Here is a 27,978-nt window from a genome sequence, read left to right on the forward strand (position 1 = left end):
AAAAAAATCCAAACCTTGATGCATTATTAAGCTTTCCTTAGGCAACAGGAAACAAAAACGAAAAAGGCTGAAACACTGTTAAAAATAAAAGTATAATCACGCTAAGGGTGTAATATTTTAACTCAGAGCAGAACACAGTACGGATGCACAAGTTAAAATGCCATAATATTGTTTACTCCAGCATTTATTTTGTGTGTCTGTGTGTGTGTAGAAAGGAGCAGCGCTCACTCTGCCCTGACAGTATTTCACTCCACTCTGTGTTTGCTTCTTAAAAGCCAAACAAAGTTTTGGTCCCCAAATCCTTGACATATGAAGGCTGTGTCTGTCCAACAAACAACCCAACAGGGGCCAGAGGCTGGAGCCAGAATTCCTTTCCTCCCTTCTGTGCTAGCAGAGGAAGACAGCAGATGTACCAGGAAATACATGCTGTTACATCCTCTGCTCCAATGGGAGCACTGGCACGCTGCAGATGAGCCAGGTGACACGTTCCCAGTGTTGCTGTTAGGACACACAAGACCTCTCCGTGCCCTTTCTCCTTCCCTCCAATGTTGATTCTTTTTGAAAATACTCCTCTGACACTGTAAAGTCAATAGAAGTTACTTGGCATCCACTTAAGAATAATAAAAATAAACAGCCTTACAAGCAGAAAATATTAGGAACAATAAAAATATGACTGGGTCATTTAGTTTATTTCACACTCCTTCCCCACTGTTCCATACTGGCTCAAAGTCAATGACAATTGTGACCTGGCACCTTTGAAGGTGGCTATATGCATCTTAAAAACTTTAAGCTTTACAGTCACTGAAAATTACTGTCCTGACGACCTTCCTTGCTGCTTCTGCTTCAGTATACTGGGATCAAAAGAAATAATAATAATACATGTCATTACATAATTCCCATAAAGCTACTTGGAATTGATAGGTCATAATATAAAACTCTCTTTTGGACTCCACTGCCAGTTACTTTTGAGTTTAAAAATATGCCAAGCATCACTAAACACTCATTTCCTCACTTTATCAGTAATTTTGCATATGCTGTTGAAGCTGCAGTATGCAATAGCCATATTCCAAAAGTTAAGAGCTTTGGCAAAGCCTCATCGCTATCAGCACCTGGATAAAAAACGACATAACCTGAGCAAGTCATGCAAGTTTATCTTACATTCCCATTGAGCTGAGAAGATGGGGAGAGTGAAGGAAAACTGCTGACATTTCTTCTTTTAAACACAAACAAAAAATGTACCCAAAATGGAGTTTTCAAATAGTCTTACAATTTCTTTTTTTTTCTGAAGGCATATTAAAAAACGGAGATGGAGGAGCTTTGCTCAGGAGTTTGATCAGCAACTTCTGATAAGGTGAAGCAAGTGGACATAGATGTTCCATCAAGGGAGAAATGCAAGCCGATGCAGATGCTACAGAGGCTTCCAACAGACTGTCAGCATAAGCATTTTTCAGCAGTTCACTTAGCTGCTGGTTTCTCTCAAGAGGAAGAAGCAGGCTTGAGATGAATTGCAGCAGGGAATGTTCTGTTTATCTGTAAGAGCTTTATTTAATCAAATTCAATGCCGCAGAAATAAAGTCAAATAGTAACACAAAGAGAACAAAAAAGATGCCAAGGTGCACCACCACTGACCCATGAGAGTGACCTTCTGCAAGACAAGATACTCTGCAGGTACAGAACTAAGAACATCGTATCAACACCACTCACCAAGGAGTTTTAGTACACATATACCAGCATCGTGATAAACTGGAGCATGAACAAGATATGTCACTGCTTTGATTTTACACACTATAGGACTCTTACAACACTGAAATATTTCTCTCCCATGGAAAGCACAGCTACAAAAACAAAGCACAAATGCAAGTAGATATATACCCATCAAATGACTCTGAAAATTGATCTTTTAATCAAAACCAATGGGAGAAAGCACTGATTAAAGATCAGTGATATGGTATGGCCCTAGATTCTGGGGTAGTGCATCTGTGAAATCAATGTATTTAGCTCCAGGCAGCTGAAAAAAGTGACAACAGCAGCTGTTTTAAATCTCCTGCAGCAAAGTCATGAAAGTCATAGGGACTTAGTAATTACACAGGGACTTAATAATGCTTTCTCTCAGATAAAGCTTGGGCTGCCTGGTAAATTTGTATGATTGCCATTAACGAAGGCCATCTGCTGAGTGACAAGGTAATCATTCCAAAAGTTTTATTTTGTGTCATCCAAGGCTTGCAAGTGACCAAGTAATACTTCAGTTTCCTAGGATAAAGTGGAAATTGCAACTTCATTGTTTCTCAAAATATGCATAATTTCTGGTTGGAAAAAAAAAAAAAAAAAAAAAAAGCGTATTTCTAAAATTACACAGGAGCGTAATTTTATATATTAAAAAATATTTTCTGTACTTCTAACATAAGCTTTCCAATGTGCTGAACTTTCTAAATGCCTAATACAGCAGATGGACCATTTTTTTTGCAATCAGTTGTTTTTTTCTGCCCTCATTTACATACCATACAAAGCCATTCCTTAACTCATCGTTACAGAGATAATACTTGCAACTCGGAGAGGGAAACAAAACTTTGTAAAATATGAAAGCATAACCATTCAGCCACACTGTCAGCTTTGAATTAATTTAAGTAATATCTTTTCCAAACAGTGATGAATGTGCTGAAATTATTTATTATTTATTCTTATATTTTACAAGCATGTGAGGATCTGAATGAATTTGGTTAATTTGGATGAATACGTATTTTCTACTGCATGAATGCTACTGCTAGACTAATGGTGCAGTAATTCTAAATAAGCTGTCTGGAACACCAGAACAAGGTATCAGATTAGTCTAAGAGGAATGTTAATTCCCAGCTAGGAGTAGGGTACTGTTCAGATGTAACTGCTTTTATGACCCAAGTTAGAAATCTGAGCTTACAAAGCTCATATGCTTTACTACAATGACTTGTCCTAGTGGCCTTTTGCTTACTAATTGCCTTATTAGTAATTCCAGTATACCACTTTTGCTTACTCCTGGCTAATACCACCATTTGCATGGGTAAATGTGACAGTAGGGACTTCAGATGTTGGGCTTTGTACAGAGCCTATGTCATTGTTGTGAATGACACATGAATTATGAATTACAGCATCTCTAGAGCTAAGTCTTCTAAGTAAACATGTAGAAATTGCACTTTCTAATTGGAAACTTCATAAAGCTGGGCTTGCACTGTGAAGATGAGATACTGTGGGAATTCCGTTCTTCCTTCTGTAACAAACAGTCATCACTCAATGAAAACAGAGTGTAAGAGGTGGCAGAATTCCAAACCCAGAGCCTTTCTCAATACAAACCAAGAGATTTTGGCCTGAGGAACCTCTATTTTTACTGGGAATAGGATTTATCAGGTAGGAAACAATGAAACTGTTTCCAAAGGCTGAGAGGCAAAGGAACAGCATTATATAGTAAACTAAAGAAACAGATCTTGAAATTCAGAGAATTATAGAACAGTTAGGCTTGGGTGAGAGCTTAAAGATAATTTAATTTCAGTCCACCTACCATGGGCAGGGACCTTCCAATAGACCAGGCTGCTCAAGCCCTGGCCTTGAACACTTTCTGGGATGAGGCATTCACTACTTCTCTGGGTAATTTGTTCCAGTCCCTCACCACACTCTTAATGAAGACTGTCTTCCTGATATCTAATATAAAGCTACCCTCTTTTAGTTTAAAACTGTTACCCATTGTCCTGTCACTATGCTACCTTTCTTGTAGGCCCCCTTTAGGTACTGAAAGGTTGCAATGAGGTCTCCCTGGGGCATTCTCTTCTCCACGCTGAACAACCTCAACTCTCACAGCCTGTCATCAAAGGACAGATACTCAGTTTTCTGATTGTTCTCATGCCCCTCACTCTGGACCTGTTCCAACAGCTCCATGTCTTTCTTATGATGAAGGCTCCAGAGCTGAACGCATTACTGAAGATGGAGCCTCACAACAGTGGAGTAAAAGGGGAGAATCATCTTCCCAAACCTGCTGGCCTCACTTCTGTTGATGCAGCTCAGGATACAGTTGGCTTTCTGAGCTGAAAGCACACATTGCCAGCTCATGCTGAATTTTTCATCAACCAACACCCCAAAGTCCTTCTCCTCAGGGCTGTTCTCAATGGATTCTCCACTAATCCGGTAGTTGTGCTCAGGATTGCCTCAGCTCAGGTGCAGGACCTTTCACCTGGCCTTGGCAAGCTTTGTGAAGTTTGCACACCCCCACCTCTCCAGGTCTGAGTGGCATCCCTTCCCTCCTGCATGTCAACCACCCCACACAAATTGGTATCATCTGCAAACCACCTGAGAGTGTACTCAGTCTTGCTGTCCATGTTACCAACAAAAACAGTGCAAGTTACAATACTGACTCTCAAGTATTGCCAATGATGTCCACCTGGAAATTGGGTCTTTCACTACAACTGATTGCAACCATCCAGTCAATTCCTCATCCGTTACCAAGTCCATCCATCAAATCCAAGTCTCTTCATTGAAAGCCAAGGATGTCGTGCGGACAGTGTCAAATGCTTTGCACAATTCCAGGTAGATGACATTGGTTGCTCTTCCCTTATCCAGTAATGCTGTTACCCCTCCACAGAAGGCCAGATTTCTCAGGCGTTATTTGCCCTTAATGAAACCATTTTGGCTGACACCAATCCCTCTGTTTTCCATGTATCTTAGCATACTTTGCATGAGCATCTACTCCAAGACCCAAGCATGGAGGTGAAAATGACTGGCCTGTAGTTTCAGGTCTTTCTTTTTTCCCTATCTTCAAAGGCAACGTGCTTTTCCACAAACTATTTTAATATAAAACAGACAACAGTACAGTATTCTGCTCCTCTGTTTATAGAAATGACTGTACTTGACTGAGCCTTGCAGAAGTGCTGTTGTGCGATGACCTGACATTTTGATGGGAGTCATATGACAACAAAATAAAATAATGCCTGTTTTTGTCTTTCTGGCTGCCTCATGACATTTTTCTAAAGACCATTTGATTTGATTACATCTCTTAATGATAAATGCTTTACTACTGGTATATTTTAGTCAGATTTATTTTAAATAATATTCGCAGAGAAAAACATTAGATTTAATTATTAAGATGGTAAAGAAAAGTGAAGAATGGGAAAGGCAGATATACTTGAATTTTATACTACTATTGAAGATACAGAAATAGCAACTTCATAATCTACTTGGAAGAAAACTGCTCATAGGGAGATCTATGAACTTATCAAGCTGTAACTCCACTTTCCTGGCACTTCAGTACTGATTACCAAATGCAAATGTAAGTGAATTTCCCACAATCTCCTAAGGTATTTAGTGTGTTTTATTCCACTGTTCACTCTAACTTCTGTGACTACAGCCATTTTAAGGTTTACTACCAGACCAGAAGTTTAAGTTCACCTAATTTCCTTTTCACTGCCTTACAACAATTCAAATCACTGTAGCAATTCAGGTTGCTAGTTTTATGTTCTACATGAATATACCTTCTCAGCATTTCAATTATGCATTCAGTTTTCATGCCTTGCAGTTCACCTATTCTAGTAATCTCCCAGGAATCACAAGAATGCAACACAGCAACAGCTTAGAGTAAATAGCAAAAACACATGGAAGGAAGGGCTTACTGGTATAATGGATAAGATTCATGCATTTTTTGACAGGCGACAAAGCCATAGAAACTTAACTAATTTTCATGCAGCTGGTGAGGTTTTGAAACAAGTAATTTTAAAATGCAATTATATATTTTTTTCAAAATACAGTTTTTTTGGGTTACCTTGCTTTTTGGTCTAAGTGGTACAACTAGGGTCTTCAGATGAAAAGAATATAGTGAGGCCAATACAAACTTCAGTTATTTCCATTACTTCCAGAGCTAATACAAATTCCTTCCTAGTGCCAGATAGAATATTTCAGTTGGTGGTATTTATACTTAGTTAATTGAGAACCATTAATCACCATTTCCTGACATAGCATTCTAGAAAAATGCCAAAGTATTCCTATTTAAATTTCATTCACTCAGTCACTTTAAAAAGATTTTATTTCTGTGGAATATTAGTTTGAGAATTTGAATTGGTCGCTTAATTTACTAAATATGTTCCCATAAATACAAATCATTATGGCCATATAATAGGTTCCTACATACTAGATTGAAACGTACGTCATCTAATAAAGTATCCCATACTTTTAAAGGCTAATTAATCATAAAGGTGACCTACTGCTTCTGAAGTCAAATAATTCCTAGTTAAAGAAAAGACAAGTCACAGTCAATCAAAACTGTGTGGACTAAAATTATCTTCAATCGTTTCACCTGCATTCAGCCCAACATTAAGTTTCTCTGGGATATATTTTAACAATGAAACTCACTGGACAGCTAAGTGTTCATAATTTCTTAAACTGGAAAAGAAAACATTTATTTTCCACAGCTCTTCCATTATGGAGTTTATAGGATTACAAACATCTGTATTAACCTGCTTTATTAGATTTTCTGATGAAAGAAAGTTAGGCTCAGCTCTTGTATTACATAATGTACACATCACACTGCAAATCTGAATCTCAGCATACATTTAATAAGCAGCCTCTTCCTGAATTTGCATACTAATACAAAGTCTTCCACTACTCCTCACTTCATTTCAATTAATTCTACCTACTGCTGACTCTGTCTACTTCATTGCTTTCTCCAGGAAAATCGCTCCATACAACCTTCTACATTTCTTCCAGCTGACTGTCATGCCTCTCCCTCAAAGGTCAGTAACTCTTCTCTCCATTATGTAGGTGTGAAGAGAGGAAATAAAAAGCTAGTCTCCTCTCTCTCACAGAAGGTACTCGGGGTTAGAGAAAATAAACAACAGGAAGGAGCATCTGCAGGGAAATTTCTGTTTAGCATCAGCTATTTCAACCTTGAATATGCACAAAAAAAGACTGTGCTCTTCAGTAAAGCGCCTATCTGTCTCTCAGTAACTCCAGCGTACACAAAGGACATGCAAGGACACTCCTAATTAACTGCAAGACCCAGAATAAATATTCTCCAACTCCTTACTACAGTGCTTGGAGGAGTCTGACAATTTAACATGGCTGGAATATTCCACGCTTTTTTTACTCTTTTTTTTTTTTTTAACAGAAGAAAATCTTTGCTGGCATTTTCCAACAATTTTTCAACTGGTAGGAAAAAAAAAAGAAAAAGGTGTTACAATCTAAACATTCACCAAAGGTTTAATGTAAGTAACTGTAAAGAGGAGCCACACGCTGAACAATCTTAAGAATTGCCGATCTATATATGTCAATTCCTCTACTCTCCTTGGATGAAAAGAGTATTATTGGACATTTTATATTAAAATGTTTCTTCACAGAAGTACTTTAATGTGTAGTCATGAATGATACTAATAATTTTCTTTCTTTTACAGAATTCTGTTCTTTAATGGTGATATGATAGCAATTAGACCAATTAGTTATATTGGTCTATAAGTATGTAATATTAAATATTTTGAAATAAATACTTTTTTTATGAAGTTGGTAGAACTGACTTAATTATTCATCATTAATTGATTTTTGTGTTACAAGCATATTAAGGTGACTATTACTTAGTTGTAACACTCTAATAGCAATTAGACTGTCTGGCATGTACAAGCTATCTTTACACAACTCTCTACAAACCTTCTGTGCCATCTAGATGGTTTTGTCAAAATCCACTTCCAATTCACTGAACTGAGAGTGCATTTGCCTACAACATTTTCCTACTTCCTAGCCTCCATAACTGTTTCAAAAAGCTTTATGTCTGTTTCTGTTAAGAATATTTTCCTGAGAAGGATATAAATTCGACAAGATTTCACTGATGATGCTCCAGAGATTAAAAATTCCCATAACAATCAGAGTGCCAGACTCTGCTATCTGAAGAAAAATAACTTTTCAAAGCTCTGCGGTCAATTAAAGAAACATCTAATGTGTTAAATGAAAAGACTAATCAGAATATCAGCTTACAGGGTACATAGTGCCATTATTTATTGTCATCAAACACTATTCCCTTTAAAAAGCTTTGAAAACCCTCATTTAACTTAGGGGAAAACTCCCTCTGTTTCTCACACTGGAGAATATACTCCAAGAAACAAAGAGTGTGTTGCATTCTGCTTATTAAACTGTTATCTTTCTTCCTTCCAGACACTCAGCAGTCCACTCAATCAATGTGCTGCTGTTGCCTAGTTATCAGGAGGTTCAATCCTGCTACCATTGAAGCAACATTAGATTTCCCATTGATTTCAGTGAGGGAGGATTAGTTCTAGCCAATAGATAAACAAACATAAAAAGAATTTCTTACAGATTTTCTGCTGAAAATATGTTATTTTCACTAAAGCACCTAGAGCTGCTTCAGACTGGCAGGTTAACAGCATTCAGTTTTAGTAGGTAAGATGTCTGATGCATTCTTTTATTAATTTATGGTGTCTGTCCAAGAAACTTCTAACAGATGTATTCATAATTTAACTACGTTAAAGATAATACTACCAGTATGTACGTGAGAAAGTGGCTCCTTCTTCTCTAGCTTGACTAGAACAACACAATAATTTATCTACTGTTTGGCAGAGCTCGGGAAGGCTCCTGACCATACACTGCTGGGTAACAATCACAATTCTTAGTAATTTGATAAAAAATTCTTACATGTGCAGCAACACCCACTGGGACCTGATCACCGACTACAACATTCACATTAGCTTCAGTTAACTTCTATGCTTATGTCACTTGTCTCTCGTGGCATTTCTACTGTACCTCACACCTGAGTTCAAGAAGAGGCATTTAACCTTGCACTCACCCAACTCAGCACATCCCCATGTGCTGTATGACTTAGCACAAACGTTGAAACAGCATGAGCAGAATGCTAAAGTAATAATTAAACTCTTTCTCCTTATCAAGTCTAATTGCCTCAGGCTTGAGGCCTTGATGCAACTTTTCTGCATCTGCTTTTCAGTAACTTCATCTTTCTGTAGATAGCTACAGACACATCTCATATCCATTGTTCTTTATATAAGGTACTGCTGCTTCTCCAGCAGTATACTTTAATATTTTTTTTTAATTTTAACTAAAAATTTCTGTTCCATACCTCTCTGATAGCTGTACAAAACTCACTCTGCAGAACCTTCTTTAGAGACTGTAGTTTATGTACCGGTACTTCTCCAGATTCTTGCAGTTTCTCCAGTAACTCAATTGCTCTTGCAACATCTGAGTGGAAAAAGAAAGAAATACAAGTCAGTATAAACAGAGGTTGTAAATGCAACAATGACTAAAAGAGGAAAAATCACAGTGATTTTAAATTTAAAATTTACTGTGGAAACTACTACTGTACTAATCTTGTTATACCAGGCTCAGTTAGGCATCAGCACTACTGCTGAGAGATCCAAATCCCTATGTATAGACCAAATGGGGCATGTACACACACAACAGACACACACGCAGAGCTGCATTCTTAACTGCAAACCTTTTCTGGAATAAATCTACCAATTTAAAGCAGCTAATCTAATCTACATTAGCAGATCTATTTTTTTTCTTACTTTTCTGCACAGAAGCAGCACAGACACAATATGGGGTCTACTTTTGGAAAGTCTGCAAGAATGAAATCTAGTCACTGAGTCATAGAACCACAGAACTGCAGAACGACTTGGGTTGGAAGGGACATCAAGGATCATGAAGCTCCAACCCCCTTCTACAAGTAGGGCTACCAACCTCCAGATCCAGTACTAGATCAGGTTGCCTAGGGCCCCACCCAACCTGGTCTTGAACACCTTCAGAGACAGAGAATCATAGAATCATAGAATGTCCCGGGTTGAAAAGGACCACAATGATCATCTAGTTTCAACCCCCCTGACACAGGCAGGGTGACCAACCACTAGACAAGGCTGCCCAGAGCCACCACATTCTCTCTGGACAGCCTGTTCCAGCACCTCACTACTCTTTCTGTAAAGAACTTCTCCGCTGACATATATAAGCACACTCCAATGACAATGTCTAATAAAAGTATTTGACCTTTCCATAAATCTAAGTCTTCATATCAATTATAAAGAAAATCTCGAGCTTGCTAGTGAAGAGTAAATAAAAGTAAATATGTAAAGCTCTTGCCCAGGTCTCCGAAAACCTATGCTAAATTACCTGATTTGCCATATAAAACCTGTGTAAAACCCACATAAATATGTAAGTCACTCCAAAAGTAATGCCTCCTTCTTATTTCCATGGGGACTACAACAGAGCACTGTAACACGTTTTGACAGAGCAATTTCTGCTGCAAAACACTCTTTTTCAACATAGTCACCACCATTAGCAATGCATTTTTGACAGTGATGAACAAGAGCCTTGAGGCCACGCTCCTAAAAATCTGCAGCAGTGGTTCTGAACCACTGCTGGCACTGCTGTAACACACCACCATGACTTCACATCCACTGGTTGGTCTCCATAAATATTCAGTAAGCATTGATGAACATCAGTGGGTGCCGTTTTTCCACATGAAGGAATTCAATGACACACCTGTGTTTCATACACACTTCTATGTCAGACACCATTCTGTCAGTCTGCCCCTCTGCTGCCACTTCTTACACAGCAACAAAATGCAATGGAATACTGGACAGAAGGGTCAACCTCTACTGCCAACATATATCTCTTGACACAATGGGCCAACAGAATAAAATAGGAGGTGTTACTTTTGGAGCACCCTCTTATGTGAAGTACTTTTTTTTGGTTTCAGAACTAAGTGCTTCTGAAGAGCAATCCAGAAGGCTTAACTTAGTAGACATTCGGAGTACTGATCAGGAATCTGGTCATACTGATTCACTCCCAGGAGGGAGCTGCACGATATACATCTCAGTCAGCTTTTAAATGGTAGAGCTTAATAAAAGGTTTTCTCCTCCTGCATCATTTAGTGCTACCTTCCAGCTCTTCCTGTAGATCTGCTGTTATCACTGAACAACAGTCTTGATCGTGTGGTCATTCTCACATTGAATTCTCACTCTGAACAGCTACCTGAGCTGCTATTGGCCAACTACACAATCCTACTAAAAATAGGTCTGTATCCTAGTGATTACATGTATTCTTAATACTGAACGATAAAAAAGTATTCAAGGTATTTTAATTCAGTGCACTAACTGCACTAAGAAGAAATAAAATCCCTCCCCAGACCACCACATAACTCTGCAACAACTACAAAGGCTACATTCAGCCGTGTGTAATTCTCCACTCTGATGACAAGAGTTTTACTGTTTCTGACTAGGGGATTATGCTAACTGAAACAGTTCTTACAATCCTTGGCTTGCAACTGAGCTATATTGACCAGATGTCTTACATATAAAACACAGAGAGATAGAGGTGACAGAAGATGAGCTCTAACAATAACAATGTAATTATACCAAATAATTATTACCCACCTACTTCAGTGTTAGGAATAGAGAAGATGATGTCACATGTTAAATTTACAGTTTAATTGAAGAAGATAAGCAATTATTTAGCATGGTAGGTTGTGCCATAATAACTTAACAACCAAATAATTTTCAAACCTTTTAACAGACATTTGTCTATCTGCTAGTTGGTAAAAACTGCTATGCATTTCATTCTGCACAAAGCAATTACATCATTTATCATAAAGCAGCTCCAACAGCCGATCATAACAGATCAGATATGACTTCTGAAATTCAGATATTCTAAGTCAGACTGGCATCTTTTCCAGTACTGGTTTGGGGAATTTTAGAACTGTCTTTCCCTGTCACCAACTGTATCTGTAGAAGGCTGGGGCCAGAGATGGCAGATTGATTACTATTTTACAGATGTGTAGAAGTTTCCTCACCATATCTGAACATTTTGTGTATAACACTGTATTTGCTTTTGGTCCTGAATCCAGTGACATATTCAATGAAATAGCTGTTCTGATCCAGAAGGGAACTTAAATAGCTTTAGATACATTGATCAATACAAAATTGTTAAGTACGGGTGTAAACATTTCCCTAGGGCATGGACCAGGTTCAAACAATTAATCACTTCTAAAACAGGGAATGTTACAACACAAAAGGTAAGTTTTCATCCCAGTACAAAAGCCTGGCATGAAGTCAATGGATGTTTAGTATGCAGACTCCTACACAAAACTGATCATGAAGCTGTCATTTGTCAGTATCAGTTTACTTCATTTTGTGATTAAGAACTGGCTTGGGGTAAAGAAAATTCTGGATATCATGTAAGTATTCTGATTTCCCCCACTTCCAAATCCATCCAGTGAGCCAGAACGCATGAATGTTGTTACCCAAGTTCTTGTTTTTTTTATTCACCATATTTGTTAACAATAATCAGCTTGCTTTCTCTCTCTTAGGCACATGGCTTGACCCAATTTGGCAATGACTAGTGCAAAACTGCTTGCAGTACAGAGAATATGGAATAATAAAGAGCTTGAAGGGATAAAAATACAGAATTAAAATGAGGCATGTGCTCAGGGCCAAAGCTGTTTGTTACAAGCTGATGCTCTGTCAGGAGCAAAGTGTAACAGTTTGTGCAAAACTAAATCTGTTTAAACATGAATGTATAAATGCAATCTCACGGAATAGCCTATTTCTTTCAATTAATAACTCTGCTGGAGAGACTTGAATGAACAGTTCCTCCAGGAATGCTTAAAAAGTGAACTTGCTCAATGTAAGTTAAGTGCAGCTTTTTCCTGATCCTTTATACAAGGCGAGTTCCAGACAAAACTAAAATAAGTGCCAGCTCAAATAAGTGATGAGATTGCTGCTGAGGCAGACTTCATAGCTACGATGACAAGAAAGCAAGCAGCAGGTAATCAAACCATCCCTGTCAGTTACAGCAATGCCACAGGTTTCCAAAGGATTGCTATTCATCTGCTGGGACACTTTTCTTGTCTCAAATGTCCCTTTGATTACAAATGCAATCAGCTTTCCTCGCAAAAATTATCACCAGGAAATTGCTCTTGAATAACATTTTCTTACCCACTAGTGAGAAGCACCAATTGATGAAACAATGTGTGTTTATACAGATACACAATACTCATGGAATTATGTTAAAAGCAGTTATGTTCTATGCAAATTAAACATGCGTTTTATTACTGATTTGCCCTTCTTTTAATCTAAGATATTTTTGGAACACAACTGGAATTGTGAAAAATATTCTCTATATATTCAGACATACAAATTCCATTATATTTACATTAAACTGATGGTAACGTCACTGACATCTATCTTCATTTCTCATTTCATATCACACAGAAATTAGTGGGAATTTTAAGTACCAACATGGGTGGAATTAATCCTCAGTATTCTATGATGTGTACACTTGGAAATGAATATTATATTACTTGTCCTCTTTTTATATCGAATTCTAGCCTTTCTTTTTTTTTCCACAACCATTTTCTTCTGACTTCCTTATACAAAAAGAATTTCTTTCTCTCCTTTTCTGTTTAACATTCGTTTCCCTTTTTGCCTTCTCATCATCATGCTTGCCTACAGCCTTTCAGGAAATAATAAGGTTTCAGCGTGGTGGATCATGTTGTCAGTGAAGTCAGGGGGCTGTGGGTGGAACACATTTTATCAAATGTGCCCATCAAAAGAAAAGCGTGGCTCTCAGAAAAAAAAGATTTCAAGTGTTCTTTCTATTTTAATTTGAATGAATTTTCATTTGTATTGTTAGTGGGAAAGAAGCAGTAGGTTACTATTTAAGCATTAAGAAAGAGAGATGTCACTAGAACATAGAACTAGCAAAATACCACACTGTGATACAAGCGGAACATTCTTGTGCAATAATAAATGAAGTTGAATTCCATACATATAGCCACATACCAGAGTGCAATTAACAGAAAGGTCATTTTGCTTAGCTAATGCTTTGCTGATCACCCTATTCTAATATACTAACTGCTTTCACTAGCTGATTTTGTTCAAATAGCTAAGGAATACACAATGTAGATAGATCTGTTGAATTTGATGGATGTTTTTAAAAGTAAATGCTATTTCTACTGTTCTTCAATTCAGCTTTTACTACGTGAAAGTTAATCATGAATCCATGCATTGCAGAAAGAACCCCAGCAGGTCTGCACTATGGGTTGTCTCACATGACTGTTAAATCTGGGTAGACAAAGTTCCTGCAGTTTGTGAATGTGGTTTTACCCCAGTATATTTTGTGCAGGCTTTAGTTCCACTTTATTCAGATAAGCTATAAATTACAAAGAAAAATAATAGAAAATTACTCTAGTGTATTAAATGCTTCCCATCCAATATGACAGTGGCTCTAGAAAACGAATGTACTTGCATGATTTATAACACAAAACAAGAAAACTGTTGTACATCTACCAGCACCCAATCTTTCTCTCATAGTGACCTAAAATGTTGGTCTGCAGTCCTTAAAATAAATATATTATTCTTTGACTTAAGAAATAACTAAACAGATGATAGTATGCTCTGTAATACTTGCCTGGATGCAAACAGTAATTATTTAGAAACATACAAGGGCTGCCCATGTAAGCAATGCCTCCCATTTTATTCTGTCAGCCCATGACACCAACAGGAATATGTTGGTAGCATGGCAGCAGAGGCAGAAGCCTCCTGACAATATTCCGTTACACGTTGTTGCCGTGTGACTGATGGCAGCAGAGGGGCAGTTTGACACAGTGGCGTCTGACATGGAAGTGTGCATGAAACAAAGGTGTGTCACTGATTTCTTCATGTGAAAAAATGGCACCTAACGACACTTGAATGCTTGCTGAATGTTTATGGATACCAAGCAGAGGATGTGAGCGTGGTGTGGCAGTGATGGTGCATTTTGGCAGTGGCGACAGCCACGCTGTGCTACCTCCTTTGGTACAGATTTTTAGGAGCACAGCATGCAGGCTGTTGCTCATCAGTAGCAAAAATGCCCAGCTAATGGTGGTGACTATGCTGAAAAAACAGTGTTTTGTAGCTGAGCACTTGCTCTATGAAATAATGTTATTGTGCTCTTTGTATCTGTTGAGGTTTCCATGGAAACAAAAAGGAGGCATTACTTGTGGAGCGACCTATGTAGTATTTCTGTACTCTGATAACTACTCAGGAATCACGTTGCTGGGTTGCTTCCCAAGCAACAATTTGATGATCACTTATTTATTAACAAGATGAGAAAGTAGACTTCTCACCTTTCTGAAGTCATTCAACTGCCTCATTCATTTTAATTCTGGAGAACTTAGATGAATTAGTATGCCAGTTATTAGGAAAAAATACCATACTTTGGTACTTCAAAGAGGTGGAACATCACTACAGACTGACAGCAAGGACACTCAGCAAGTCTTCACTTGCTTCACTATGGCATTACAGAAAAATAACGTTGACAATTTTCAAGCTCTATTTCGTTGTGCCTGAAGACCTTTAATTAGGCTGAAGGTGAAGAATTTGCATAACATAACAGGTCTTCATAACTGCCACGTTTTTATTCCTCAGTACTTTTGCTAAGGTTTAGTTGCTCCTTTACAGCTTATGAAAACACATTTCTAAATTCCCAATGTTAGTCTACTTTTTATCATAATTTCCCAAACCTACACTGAGTGATCTTCAAATACTATCAAATGACAGTAGGTAATCAATGGCTAGGCAATTAGAATTCCGCAGTGATTAGCGAAGTTCATTCGTAATTCATAGCCAGTAACCCCTTATCTCCGCTACTTCTTGGTTAAAGCACAAGCTTTGGAAGATTTTCAGCTTGCATCTTTTGAGAATTTTCTGCATTACCAGAGCTCTGCTGTCAGCTGCTGCTTTGCCTAACATGACAAGTCCTGCCTGGCGTCAAACAGCGCACTGCCCAACGCCCAGTTCATCTCCTTACTAATGGCACAGCGCTCTCCTGAAATAAAACAACTCTTCTGTTAATACATTTAATTTAACCTAAGCAGTTCATGAAAATGAAGGCAGAGAGCAGCCTTTTTTGCCCATTTAAGTTGCAATCTTTGTCTCGCCTGGAATTTCATACTAATGAGTATGCATAAAGGTGTACTTCACCATGGTAAATCAGATTTGATGTGCAGGGAACAACATGCAAGCCTGTTACAATACAGCATTAACTTTCAACACACCATGATGTGTATTTGTGAGGTGTATTCAAATCAATTACATGTCCTGGTTTTAACAGTAATCTGTATCATGACATCATGCGACAGGCTGCCAAGCTGTGTTTCCAAGTGGAAGATACACCTGGATTTACTGCATTTCCCAGGAGCCTCCTCATCATCTACAATTCTGGGTGACATTCTTTTACCATTTGTAGTAAATTTGTTATCTATCCTTATCTTAATTGGGTTGTTTTTGTTCTCCCCAAAAGGGGAGATAAAGGCCTCTTTGCCCTATCATATTTGAAACCGTGACATTACAGCAGTAATATCAGTGCTTCTGATAAATTATAGCTACACTAATATTTATAGTTAAATAGCTTTATATTTATATTAGTTTATATCATATGGGTAGCAGTTATAGGTTTAATGCAGTATCACTTCTACTCCTGGGGTTAAACATTACTGTGTACACAAAAATAAATATAAGAACAACCAAATCCTCATGATTCACCTTGTGCTGAGGATTTCAACTCACCACAGTTCTAATGCAGGCATCTACAGCTCAGTTCTCACCCCAGACTGTTGCTACTTTCAATGAAGAGAAACGCTTTCAGGCTACAATTTATCTGACCTATTTTAGATAAGATGAATCATATCCTAGGAGCGCCTGTTCTCTTTGTTGACTACAAAGGAAGACTAGATGATTAGCTTAGATGTAAATGCCTGCATCCTACGTACATCATGGTACGACAAAATCCAGAGTTACTGTCCAGATTTACAGTGAAAAATTCATGCAAATTTACCTCCGTGTGATACAGAAGACACCATGCTTGAGAACAGTCACCTTCAGAGCTTTTTGGTTAAAAGATTTACAAATGTCTTAACCAAAAATCTGATGCTTTTTTTTTTTTTCTTTTTTTTTCCATAACAAATGAGGAAAACCAACCATGGGATAAAATTGAGTATACATACATACCCCATGCCTGTGTCATTCTTGTTTTCTTTGGCTATTCATCAGACCCTATCTGGGTCTATATTTCTTTTTCTGTATGTTGGTGATACACTCAGATTTCTCTGGCTCTATCTTCTCAGACACACCACAGGTATACAAGCCCTCTGCTTCCCTCTGCTCCTGACCCAGATGCTGCATACCCCAAGGCACGTTAATCACCATGAGTCTTCCCAGCAGCTTTGGCAGGAACACCTGAATATGACAGTAGAGGTCTGGTATGTTTTGCGAAATAGCTTACAGAAAGGACACTTAATTTGCCAGGAATGCAGAGTCACCTATGATCCAAAATACAGATAGATATTGTGTGGAGATCATTCCATCCAGCAGCCTCAACACTACAAAAGACCCTTGTGATTCTCTTCAGCAATTCCTCTTTTCCCATTTCAGGAATACGACCCAAAATATTGAAATTGTGCCATTTTAGGCATACTGCTCCTTAATACTCCCTTAGCGTGTTCAAATTCAACTTTAAGTGAAGAAGTATACTCCTTTATTTTCTTGGAATTTCTCAATGTCTACCAATGTCTGAGTAATTTTCCCCCTTCCAACCCGGTAAGTTTTAATTGGTGATTTCCATTCTCATATTCAGCTAGGGCTTTTTCACATCCCTAACCTACCATAAAGACTAACTGGAAGAACTGGATTTGCTTTATCTTGGTCAATTTTTCTGGCATAATCATTAATCCGCACACGTAAAGCCACTCCTCAATTTTTACAATGAAGCCTTCGCGTAAGTGGTGCAAGTCACAGGAACGTCCCTGTTGACAATTTTCAGAATTTGGTTTATTGAGAGAGATCCACAAAGTTCCTAAAACTGTTAAGCTCATCAGATCCTTTGAGAATGTGACCTGGTACTGTCACATTTCCACTACTGCTTTTTAGAGGAATGATAATAAAACAGTGCAGCTTGAATTGATAGGTAATTCAAGATCTTTTCTTTATGATGAATTTCCATGGGTTTTATTAAAACTAGGCCTGAATAGTAACAATGCAATTCAGAATTTTCAGAGATGAGCATTTAAAATTAATTTTTAAATCAAATAATTTAAAAATAGTTATATAATTTTTATTCTTCCAAATTAGTGGTTTTGTTATAATTTTTTAAGCAGTGAAGGTGACGAGGTGCAAAAATGTAAGTTTGAGAATTTTCATCAGAAGATTTTGTCATCTGTGAGTAACCAAGACATACACCAACCCTGTGACAGCACCCACTGATTTTGTATAGAAAGCTTCGAATATAGCACCAGTGTGAAAACAAGTTTCCAAACTATCCTTTAAGAGAAGGGATTTAAAAAAATGAAGTTGAAAATGCAAAGAATAGACAAACATTGAAAACACTGGTATGTTCTTGCACAGTTCTTTGAAAAGAACGCCATGATTTTTCTCCTGCATCACCTTGGGAGAAAAGAGAAGGAAGGTAACATTTCTTTTTTCTCTCCATATATAGATACAACTTTCTATTGTTCAATTGTGTGTGCTCTTGGTGATCATAATTAAGATTTATAGACAGCTACTCAGTGCTGAATAGAACAGATGAGACACGGTTCTCGTGCCTTTTCTGACAAGGGACAGTTAGCTGTGAATATGACACAAAAACATTTTTTTAGACTTAGCAAAAAAGTGAATGTTGTATTCAAATAAATACACGCTGTGCATGCTATAAATATAAACATATACATGTATATATTCATTTATTCAAGAAACAAACAAACAACAAAAACACTCATTTCCAACAGGAAGCATAATACTTTGTTGCTTCAGAGTTTGTTATTGTAGTTCTTTAGCCTTTCTGTAAGGACTTCTAAAAACCCCAAAGTTCTCAAGTGTTTGAAACAGCTATTTGCCTTCACAGGAAGTGTAAAATAGTGTTTTGGCCTTCTGAAGCTATAAAATAACAGGAAAAAAAAATAAATCAACCTCTGAAGCAAAGTTCGAAATCCCTGAGACATTCAGAAATTCAGCAGTGTAAGGATCCGGCTTTTAAGAAATAAGGTCCTACAATCTAAACTTTGTGAAAGTAAGGAAATTGTATGCTCCTTCCTGTAGCTATAGGTAACTTGTAAAAAGATGCCCCAGCAACTCCACCAGCCTCATCTATCTCCTGAAGACAGCATCTCTCGGCCTTGGAGGATTCGTTCAGCAGAAGCCACTAATCATGCTGGAATGCCACCATTTTAAATGCCAGACAGAAGTACACTGGGCATCTTGCTGAAATGCTACTACATTAGAATACAACAGGAACCCTACTTTACAGGATACTTGCTTTTGTGATTTAGTCAGTAAGCATACAGCATTAAAATCAGGGAAGGAATTAAAAATTTGACTAAGCTCAAGAATTGTAGAACAGAAATAACTACAATAAATAGGCTTGTGCAAACAAAGAAAAACAGGATGAAAACTATTACTTCCAACTTGGATATACTTTTCTCTTAGCTGAATTCCACTCTTTCATCTCCCTGCCTAAGCGAAAGCATGTATTAGTGTGCCCTATGTGCACACTGCAAAACAAAAGTATTGGCCATATGGGCAACCTCATACATTACCCACACAGATACTTGCAGCATGCTTTCTGCTTGCATAAGAGTGATTTTTGTTGGCAGGGAAGATGACAGGAAGGGGAGAAAAGGCACCAAACGGTGCCTCTCAAAGGGAGGCAAGGTTAACTTCAGGATGCTAATTCTCCATCACAACAGGCACTGTGCTGGAGCCAAGGCAGTTGCTCTCACTCTCCTCTCTGCTCATGTCATTACCAGTCTCCTGCTGCCTCTTCTCAGTTCTTACCTCCCCAACTAATCTGAATCTTAAATCTTTCTCTTTTATTACCAGAAAGATGAGAAAGATGGCTGTGGGCTACTGGCAGTTGTACACAGTTGCAATGCAAATCTTCACTTTAAGTCTAGCATCACGATTTTATCTTCTGGGGGCTTTTAGGTGCCTTGAGATTTCAGTAAAATGATGGTAAAAAAATGGCATTCGTGCAATAGAACGGCTGTGACGCAGTGATTACACACATACACCTAAGATAAGATTCCCTGTAGGCTCAGGTAACAACAAGAAAGTTAATATCCTTTCTTCAATTTTAGTGGGTTTAACAATATTACTTTCTGTGGATGGAATCCCTCTGGTAGCTGGCTACATACTAGCCATTTCTCAAGGAAGAGAAAAAAAACTGTTGAGTATGTGTATGGGAAAAGCTACAATAAGAAGGAAACAGTGAATAAAATCCTCTGGCAGTACACCTAGGCGATAAACATGCTGATGGTAGATCTCAACAACTGCACACAATTAACTTACAACTAGGAAAGTCTATGACCTCAGAAGAAAGCCACGACCACTTTGATTGCTGCTGCAAGTTATGAAAAAAACTTTGAAATGGGAAACCTCTGTGGGAAAGAGCTCAGTGTCACTTTTGGAATGCAGTTGTTTGGTATCCTACACATCGAACTATGCTGAGAACAGGAGCAGGAGAACTAGAATGCTTCTCAGCCTGGTATCACAAGAAGGGAGGTATCTGCCTAAGATCTCAGGAGCACACCCGGCATGTTTTAAGATGGCTGTACTGTTAGGAAGCAGAAAGTGTTGAATAAATTAGTTTAAGTTCCACCACTATTACCACTGGATTACAAGATAATCAGACATCAAATCACCTCTCTTTTCAAAGAGTGCTTCATTGATTTTAAGGCCAACGTCCTCTCTTAAAGTTTCTCCAGTCTGCCTCTGTATAAGAACAGATGTGTTATCCTTTTATTCCTGTGCTGATTCAGTACATAGCATTTGGCACAAACACTACTGCCAAACCTATTGGAAGCTGATGAGATGACAGTAAACAAGTTTCTGAGGGTTAAAACTACTGCTGATGACTATGGTGATCTATATAAGCTATTTCAAGTGCATTTTTCCCTAATGCCTCACTGATTGCAGAGGGACTGACGCCTTGTTATCTGGGAGATTTATCCTTTTTCAGAAAACATGGTTGAGAAAGAAAATTAAAGAGTTAGTGGATATAAAGGATTAGCATTTAAACTGGGGTTCTATTAAAATGAATCAGTAAAAACGTAATTTTGCTTCAGAAAAAAAATGAATTAAGTCTATTCTGAGCAACGCACTTCTTTATTCAATTATCCACATTTACACAGAAACAAATCAATGCTTTGATGCTCTGTGTATTCCTGGATACTTAATTGTTCTATATTTTAAATAATAAGAGTTCTCCAATCTCTTCTGGAAATCCACTTTTCTAATCAATCTTTTCTTCTTTAAAAAAGCAAAAACCAACAAAAAGCCCTATTGTTAAAGGAGCACTAAGGTAATGACAACTCATTATGAGAAGCATTTCCTGGTGACTTAGCAGAACTACATACAAGTATATAAAAATATATAAAAATAGAATGTAACCATTCTATTTTGAACCATGGAGAAAAAAGTTCTCAAAAAAAGTTTTCATCTCTCTCTCTTTTAAACACAGCTGAGGTCTGAGCTTGTAGTTCAAATACTCAGGAAAGCATCATTACTATGCAAATGTGTGCTTATGAATCAAACCTGCTCATCTGAACAGAGAATCAATTGTTGAATATTTCTTATTCCAAAGGTGAATTTCCAGCAACTATCACAAAGGAAGCTGACTGAGATTAACTTTGAAAATCTTGGGTTTGTACATACATATACAGTTTACAGCATGTTAGTATTATTTTTAAATGTCAAAAACGCATAATGTGAAATAATTTAGATTACTATGCATAAAAATAGCACCCCTTGTGCTTTCTGATATTATTTCTCAACTTGTTTCAAATGGTCAACCCCTCACCCATTCCGGAGCTTGTCGTGGACTCAAATCCATGCCACCAAGCTTCAGCAGAAAGCCCCATTTGAAGAATGAGACGCGTAACATACACATGCAAGTTCTGTTTATCACTTTGTTCTACAGAAGATGAATTCAGGTAGGCTACAAGAATTATTTCATTGCTACCATCTCTACGGAATTTTTCAGCCTGACAGACCAGGAGGAACGTGAGATCCCTGAGCAGGAGGGGATCAGAGGTGTCTCTTACCACTACTGTCTGACTCTGGAAATGGTTACTGCCCACTTATGTGCTTCTAAGACAAACATGATTGGAAATATCAGATATTCCCCCTCTACACTCTACAAAAGTTAAACAACGTTAAAAATGCCACTTTTTGAAGACATTTCCATGCATCTTCATGGCATGAGCCACAAAGGCACAACTCTCTGGAGGAAGGCAGCACCAGAGGCCCGCTGTGCCTGGTGCGTGCTGGAGATGATGCAATGAACTTTTCATTCGCTCCCACGCATCGTGACAAAGCTCAGTTTCAATGTCCCATCATCAGGAGCTGCCTCAGGCCTGAGGACAGAGCCCTCTTCTTGATGCCCAGCTTGCCTCGTAATATAGAGCTCATGCAGCAGCGTGCCCAGCCAGCTCCACCAGGCCAGCCTTCTACTGCCTTGAGGCATCCAAGTCAAATGTGTGCATTTAACTTTTCAAAATATGTTATTAAAGATTACATTCAGGTTGGGACTTTCTCATATTCTTGCTGCAGATCTCCAAGATACTATATGTGGCTAAAAAAAACCTCTTAAACTGCATGGATCCTCAAAAACACCCATATTACCTGCTTATCTTAATCCATTCCTTCATAAAAATACATGGGAAAAAAAAAAAAAAAATCAAATATATGTTGGCATACTGATGGAAAACAAAAAATCACACTTCAGACTGAATCCAGAATGGTCAATTCTCTCTGTTTCTACAAACAACAGGCCTTTTTGTAGCCTCAGAAGAATGAATTTGATTATTTATATGTCATCAGCTGGCATACCAAATAGAGGAACGTTAGACTTAAAGCACACAGCACTTGCAGAAGTATTTTCCTCCTTTAACATGCCAGGTTGGAGAGCAGTACAAGAAATCTCTCTGACAGATGGAAACGCTTTGTTGAAAGCCATGCAGGGAGCAGCATAACCGCTTAGCACTGTTTTGAAGGGCTTAACCGCACTGTAAAAGATAGCTGGCCTTATGCTGTACCTCTGTCAAGGAGTATATTTCACACTTCATGACTCTGACTTCATCTTACTGACGAGTACGTTATACATTTTTTTCCACAGACAGTATCTAGCAACTTATATTCAGTTCTGTTGTATAGAAATGTATAAGCATTGATGGGAAAAAAAAACCCATGTATGCCCTCTAGCATGCAAATGGTCAAATGTCATCTGGCCATATTTCATAGAGCACATCTACCTCTGCTATCAGCTGGTGGCTGATAGGCATCAAATCAAATTATAAATTGATTCAATTACATATTTACTGTCACTGAACACGATGCTTCGTTAAGGATTTTCAGGAAGTTATGGGACATCCCTCCACTAAAAAAAAAAAACTTCTTTGAATTCTTAAAAAACCAACAGAGATTAGCTGTGTGCCACAGCTCAAGAGCAAGAAGTATTTCCAGTTGCCTAGGATATAATTGAAAGTGAGGAGAAATTTGGTTGTCAACAGCCAATAGCTATGACCTTGTCGTGAAACTTCACAGGGATTAAAATATCAGCACAGTATATTCAGTCTATTCAAATTTCTTCTTTTATCCTCAATCACATGAAGAATTGAAACCACCAGTGGCATGCATGAATAGTAACTATATAAAGAAAAACGTAAGAGGACATGGATTATTAATAAAAGACAGTTGAAAGCTCTCCTTCAAATGAGAAATATTTCCATGCACTTAATCATGCAATGGTCTTTGTACAGCCTAATTGTATAGAATCATCAAAAGCAAGAAGTTCTGAAAAGTGCTCTTTTAAAGCTGCCATTTTCACGGTTGGGAGCAAGGAAGAATAACTGAAGTTTTGCAGCAATCTGAGTAAATAAATGGTCAATTTTCTGTCAGAGCAGATTTTCATCTCAGAAGAAAGAGCACAAGTAAAATGTTATGTAAAACAAGCTTGATGAAAACTGCCGAACTAGTAAGACAGAGGAAGTTCAGAGTGGAACACACATTATGCCTAGCTAGCAAGATGCCTGCTTCAAACTGTGCGCTTCCATACGACCATTCCTAAAACGAGCACCAAGGGAAGAGCAGAAAGGTGCTCCCTTCCATCATATACCTTGGAGCACAGTGTTATTTGCAGAAAAAGCTTCCATTAGACTGTGCTAAGGCACTCATTGAGTGCCTCACACCCATCAGGAGCTTCCTGTATCTGCACAGGGCTTTGGGGAGAGAAAGGCAACAGAATACGGCCACGAGGGAGATGCGAGCTCTGTCTGATGATGGGGAAAGTGGCCACTGCTGGTCACCGCAGGGCTGTGGCACGCTGAAGGCACTGTGAGGACAGGTAGAGGCAGTGCTGCTGATCGAGCGCTGAGAACAAAGCACAAGGTGTGCCAATAAAAGTGGCACGCAAAGGTGAAAAAAAAAAAACAAACAACACAGCATGGGCATTTTTAAACATTCCATTTTGATCTGATGTCCAGAGAGGCAAATTAAACCAGGAGCATACTTAAAAAATCCATAACCTTGGACATAAAATGAAAAACAAAATCCAACCTTACTTTGTCAGTTTACATAACGCAGCACTGTAACTTTTCACCTCAACGTGGAACAAGCACAGCTTTCAAAGTTTCTGGCATCACCTCTGAATTGGCCTAAAACCTTCCCACAGTGAGGCCTGGTGGGCTCTGGGGATTACCAACAGAGTGCCACGCATTCAGCATGCAAGATGCATGCAAGAGACAAGAAGGTGCACTTCTTTCTGTAAAAGACTGACAGAGTTGCTTGAAGGCACTCGGAGGACAGGCTCTGCCCCTCACAAAGCTCACAGGCACATGCAGCTCAGCCCAGAGCCGTGCCCCCTCAGCTCCAGTGCTTCACATCTCTGCACTGAAGCATTTGCTGATTCCTTCCCCTCCTCCCAACAGAGCACCACACAAAGGTCAGGCAAAAGCCTTGGAGATTAAATTGTAAGTGATTAAAATTTCCATTATTTTGTGAACTTGTTCTACATATTAAAAAGCCCTAATGGAACTTGCACACATTTGTGCAGGTAGAAAGGCACATGATGACAGGAATTAAGGAAATTAATTCCTGTGCTTTGGACTGAAGTAATCTTCCAGAATGTAATTGGCTTTCAATCATTCACACACAACATGCCCTTCACCTTTAAATGGTAATTCATTTTACCACACGATTCTGAATTCCACTTGTGTCAGGCGCTAGGAACGCTCCCATCCCTGCACTGAACACAGAATGCAGGTTTTGTCTGAGAGCAGACGACGTCGTGGCCTAACTCAGATTTCTGATGTATGCATCTATACGAAGTTTTACTATTTCTGGACGCCTCAGTGGGGGAGAACAGCAAACATTTCTTAGCCAGAGATAAAGCAGCCATTCCCTACGCAATGCATGGCAGTGAGTGCTGCCTCTCATGCAATGCTATTTTCTTGCTGCACGTAGCACTCTGTGGGGCACAGCCTAGTGGATACAAGGCTACAACTCTTGCCGGGCTGGGCCTACATCACAGCAGAGCTGTGCAAAGTGTAAGTGACAGTAAACATAGCTGTGTCTGCTTCAGTAGAACAACCAAAATGTGGAAAATCACTCTGCATAGCACTTTCCTGCTTCCTTGGCTGTGAAAGACTACAGAAGAAGTACCTGGAAGCACCAGGCTTGGGTTGCTCCTGGAGTGTCAGCCCATCCTCTCCAGCTGATATAATAACAACTTGCTATGGGTGACAAAGTGTATCTTGCTGACGAAATGGCCGTCTGCAGGCCAGGTGCAGTATTTAAACCTATTTCTTCTTACCCGTAGTTCCCTTCTGCACATCACATCCTACTGCTCCGTGATGTTACATCTCCTCACACTACTGTCAGCCCTGACTGACAACCAGGGAGTCCACAACGCAAGCACCTCTGCCAAATATTTAGGCATATTCTGGACACCGACAACAGATGTTTACATTTAAATTGGGACTAATTTGCATTTTTGTGTATCGTGGATATTTTAAAGCACTGTTAGTGATGAAAAGAAACGTGTAATTCTGAAATAGTAATACTTGCCTTAGAAAAGCCAGGTTTGCTAATGGATTGCCATCTGTTCAGCTCTTTGCCAGGAAATAGATTTGTCCTGCTTACTGAAAACAGTATTAGGGTGAAACTGTAGATTACACAGTGGATTTCTGAACAGTTTAATTTCAAGCGCATGCCAGCACTTTGTTATTTCAGTAAGAATAATTTTAGATTCACCTTTTCTTCAAATGTTGAAATTAAAACCATCCAGCAAACTCTACTTAGGAAAAGTTTCTTTCTAATAGGAAAAGGTTCTTCACCAGAGGGTGGTCAGGGACAGGCACAGTCTCCCCAGGGCAGTGGTCATTGCACAGAGCTGACTGAGTTCAAGGAGTGTTCGGACAATGCTCTCAGACATAGGGTTTGATTTTGGATGGTTTTGTATGCAGCCAGGAGTTGGGCTCAATGATCCCTGCTGATCCTTTCCAACCCAGAACCTTCTGTGATTCTGTGAAACTCTGCAGAACTGGTTTGTTCTCAGTCAGGTTCCAGTAAAGGTTCCTGCACCATCTTTTCTCACCTTGAAACTGGGTTCATCAGGCTTCTTTTGCATAGGATTTACAGGAAGACGCTCCCTGTCTTGCTCTGAAAGCCTGTCTTAATCCTCTAGAAAGAACACGTTAAAGAAATAAGCAGCACTGGCCTAAATTCTGCTTTCAAGAGTACAAGACTTATACATGTTCAGAGCCACTCAGGGCTCCTTGATGGAAGTTAAGAAGAGAGATGCACCTGCAACTCAAGAAACTGTTTTGGGAGCTGTGTGACCTCTTTAACTCACAGAACCACAGAAGCAAAACAAATCAGACATCAGGTTAAGTTCTTCTCCTTTGTGACCACAGAAACTGAACAGCCTTTCTGCTCAGCCTTGCAAGCGGCACAAATGCATCGCGAGGGAGTCGTCCAATTTTCACAGCCAGAGGCAAAAACTGAATTTAAACTAAAGTTCGATTTCAGCACCGCTTTTCACTACCTCAGTCAGGCTGCTGACACAAACTCAAGGCTAGCAAAACATCAACCGCTCTCTCTCCGCGGACCGAGCAGCCGCCTTACAGACACGCACAGCACCCCGGCAGAGTAACATCACACAGAGTAACACCATTACCGCCAGCGCGCAGCCACAGCACCTCCGCACCGACCCCAAAAGCCGCGTTCCGGTGACACACCTTCCCCGGGCGCCCACTCCGCCCGCCCCAAGCGCACGGCCGCCGCCGGACAGGTGCGGATGTGCGCCGCGCCCCGGCCGCGTCTCTCCCGCAGCAGCGAGGCGGGGGGAACCGGGCGCACGGCCGCGGGGCACCTGCGCGGAGCCCTAGCCCTCGCCGTGCAGCCCTGCACGCGTCCCGCGGCCGCGCGGCCGCTCCCCGCCGGCGGACAAACTTTCCTCCCGTCTCCTCGCTCCGGAGCCTCGCGGGGAGACACTGCCTGCCAGCCCACCCGTCGCCTCCAGCCCTTACGCCGCGGGAACGGGAGGGCCGTCGCGGCAGCGCCCGCCGCCCGCCTCGCACGGAGCCCCGCGATGCTCCCTCGGGCCGGGCCGGGGGCGGCAGCCGCCGCGCTTACCTCTGTCCAGCGTGAGCGGCTGGACCGCGGTCAACGTCGCCATGTCTGCGGCGGGGCTGGAGCCCGAGTGACGCGCGGCTCCGGCACCGGCGTGGAGCGAGGGGAAGGGCGGGGAGGAGGCTGGCAGGGAGAGGGGGCGGAGGAGGAGGGTGGCTCCGTGGGAGGAGGAGGAGGAAAAGGAGGAGGAGGAGGCGAGCGGGGCGGAGAGGGCGCCCAGCGGAGGGCGGCTCAACGCGGACGGGGCGCCGCGGTGTAGCGTGCGCAGGGCGGCCCGGCGGGGCCCGGCGCGGGCTGCCGG

At 39.9% G+C, this 27,978-nt stretch overlaps 1 protein-coding gene across 2 annotated transcripts in view; it reads right to left on the bottom strand.

Moving 5' to 3' along the window:
• LIN7A (lin-7 homolog A, crumbs cell polarity complex component) overlaps positions 1-27,758 on the bottom strand; it is a 47,969-nt gene extending 20,211 nt beyond the window's left edge. For both annotated transcript variants that reach the window (XM_042815757.1, XM_042815758.1), the window contains exons 1-2: positions 27,681-27,758; positions 9,086-9,204 (exon numbers count right to left, since the gene is read on the bottom strand). In XM_042815757.1, coding sequence (XP_042671691.1) covers positions 9,086-9,204; positions 27,681-27,723 — 162 coding nt within the window. In that variant the 5' untranslated portion in view covers positions 27,724-27,758. The remainder of the gene's footprint in view (positions 1-9,085; positions 9,205-27,680) is intronic.
• Positions 27,759-27,978: the final 220 nt, after the last annotated feature.

Source organism: Centrocercus urophasianus, unplaced genomic scaffold (assembly GCF_019232065.1).
Source record: "Centrocercus urophasianus isolate 14NV4802_14NV808 unplaced genomic scaffold, USGS_Curo_1.0 seq_15, whole genome shotgun sequence".
Lineage (NCBI taxonomy): Eukaryota > Metazoa > Chordata > Aves > Galliformes > Phasianidae > Centrocercus > Centrocercus urophasianus.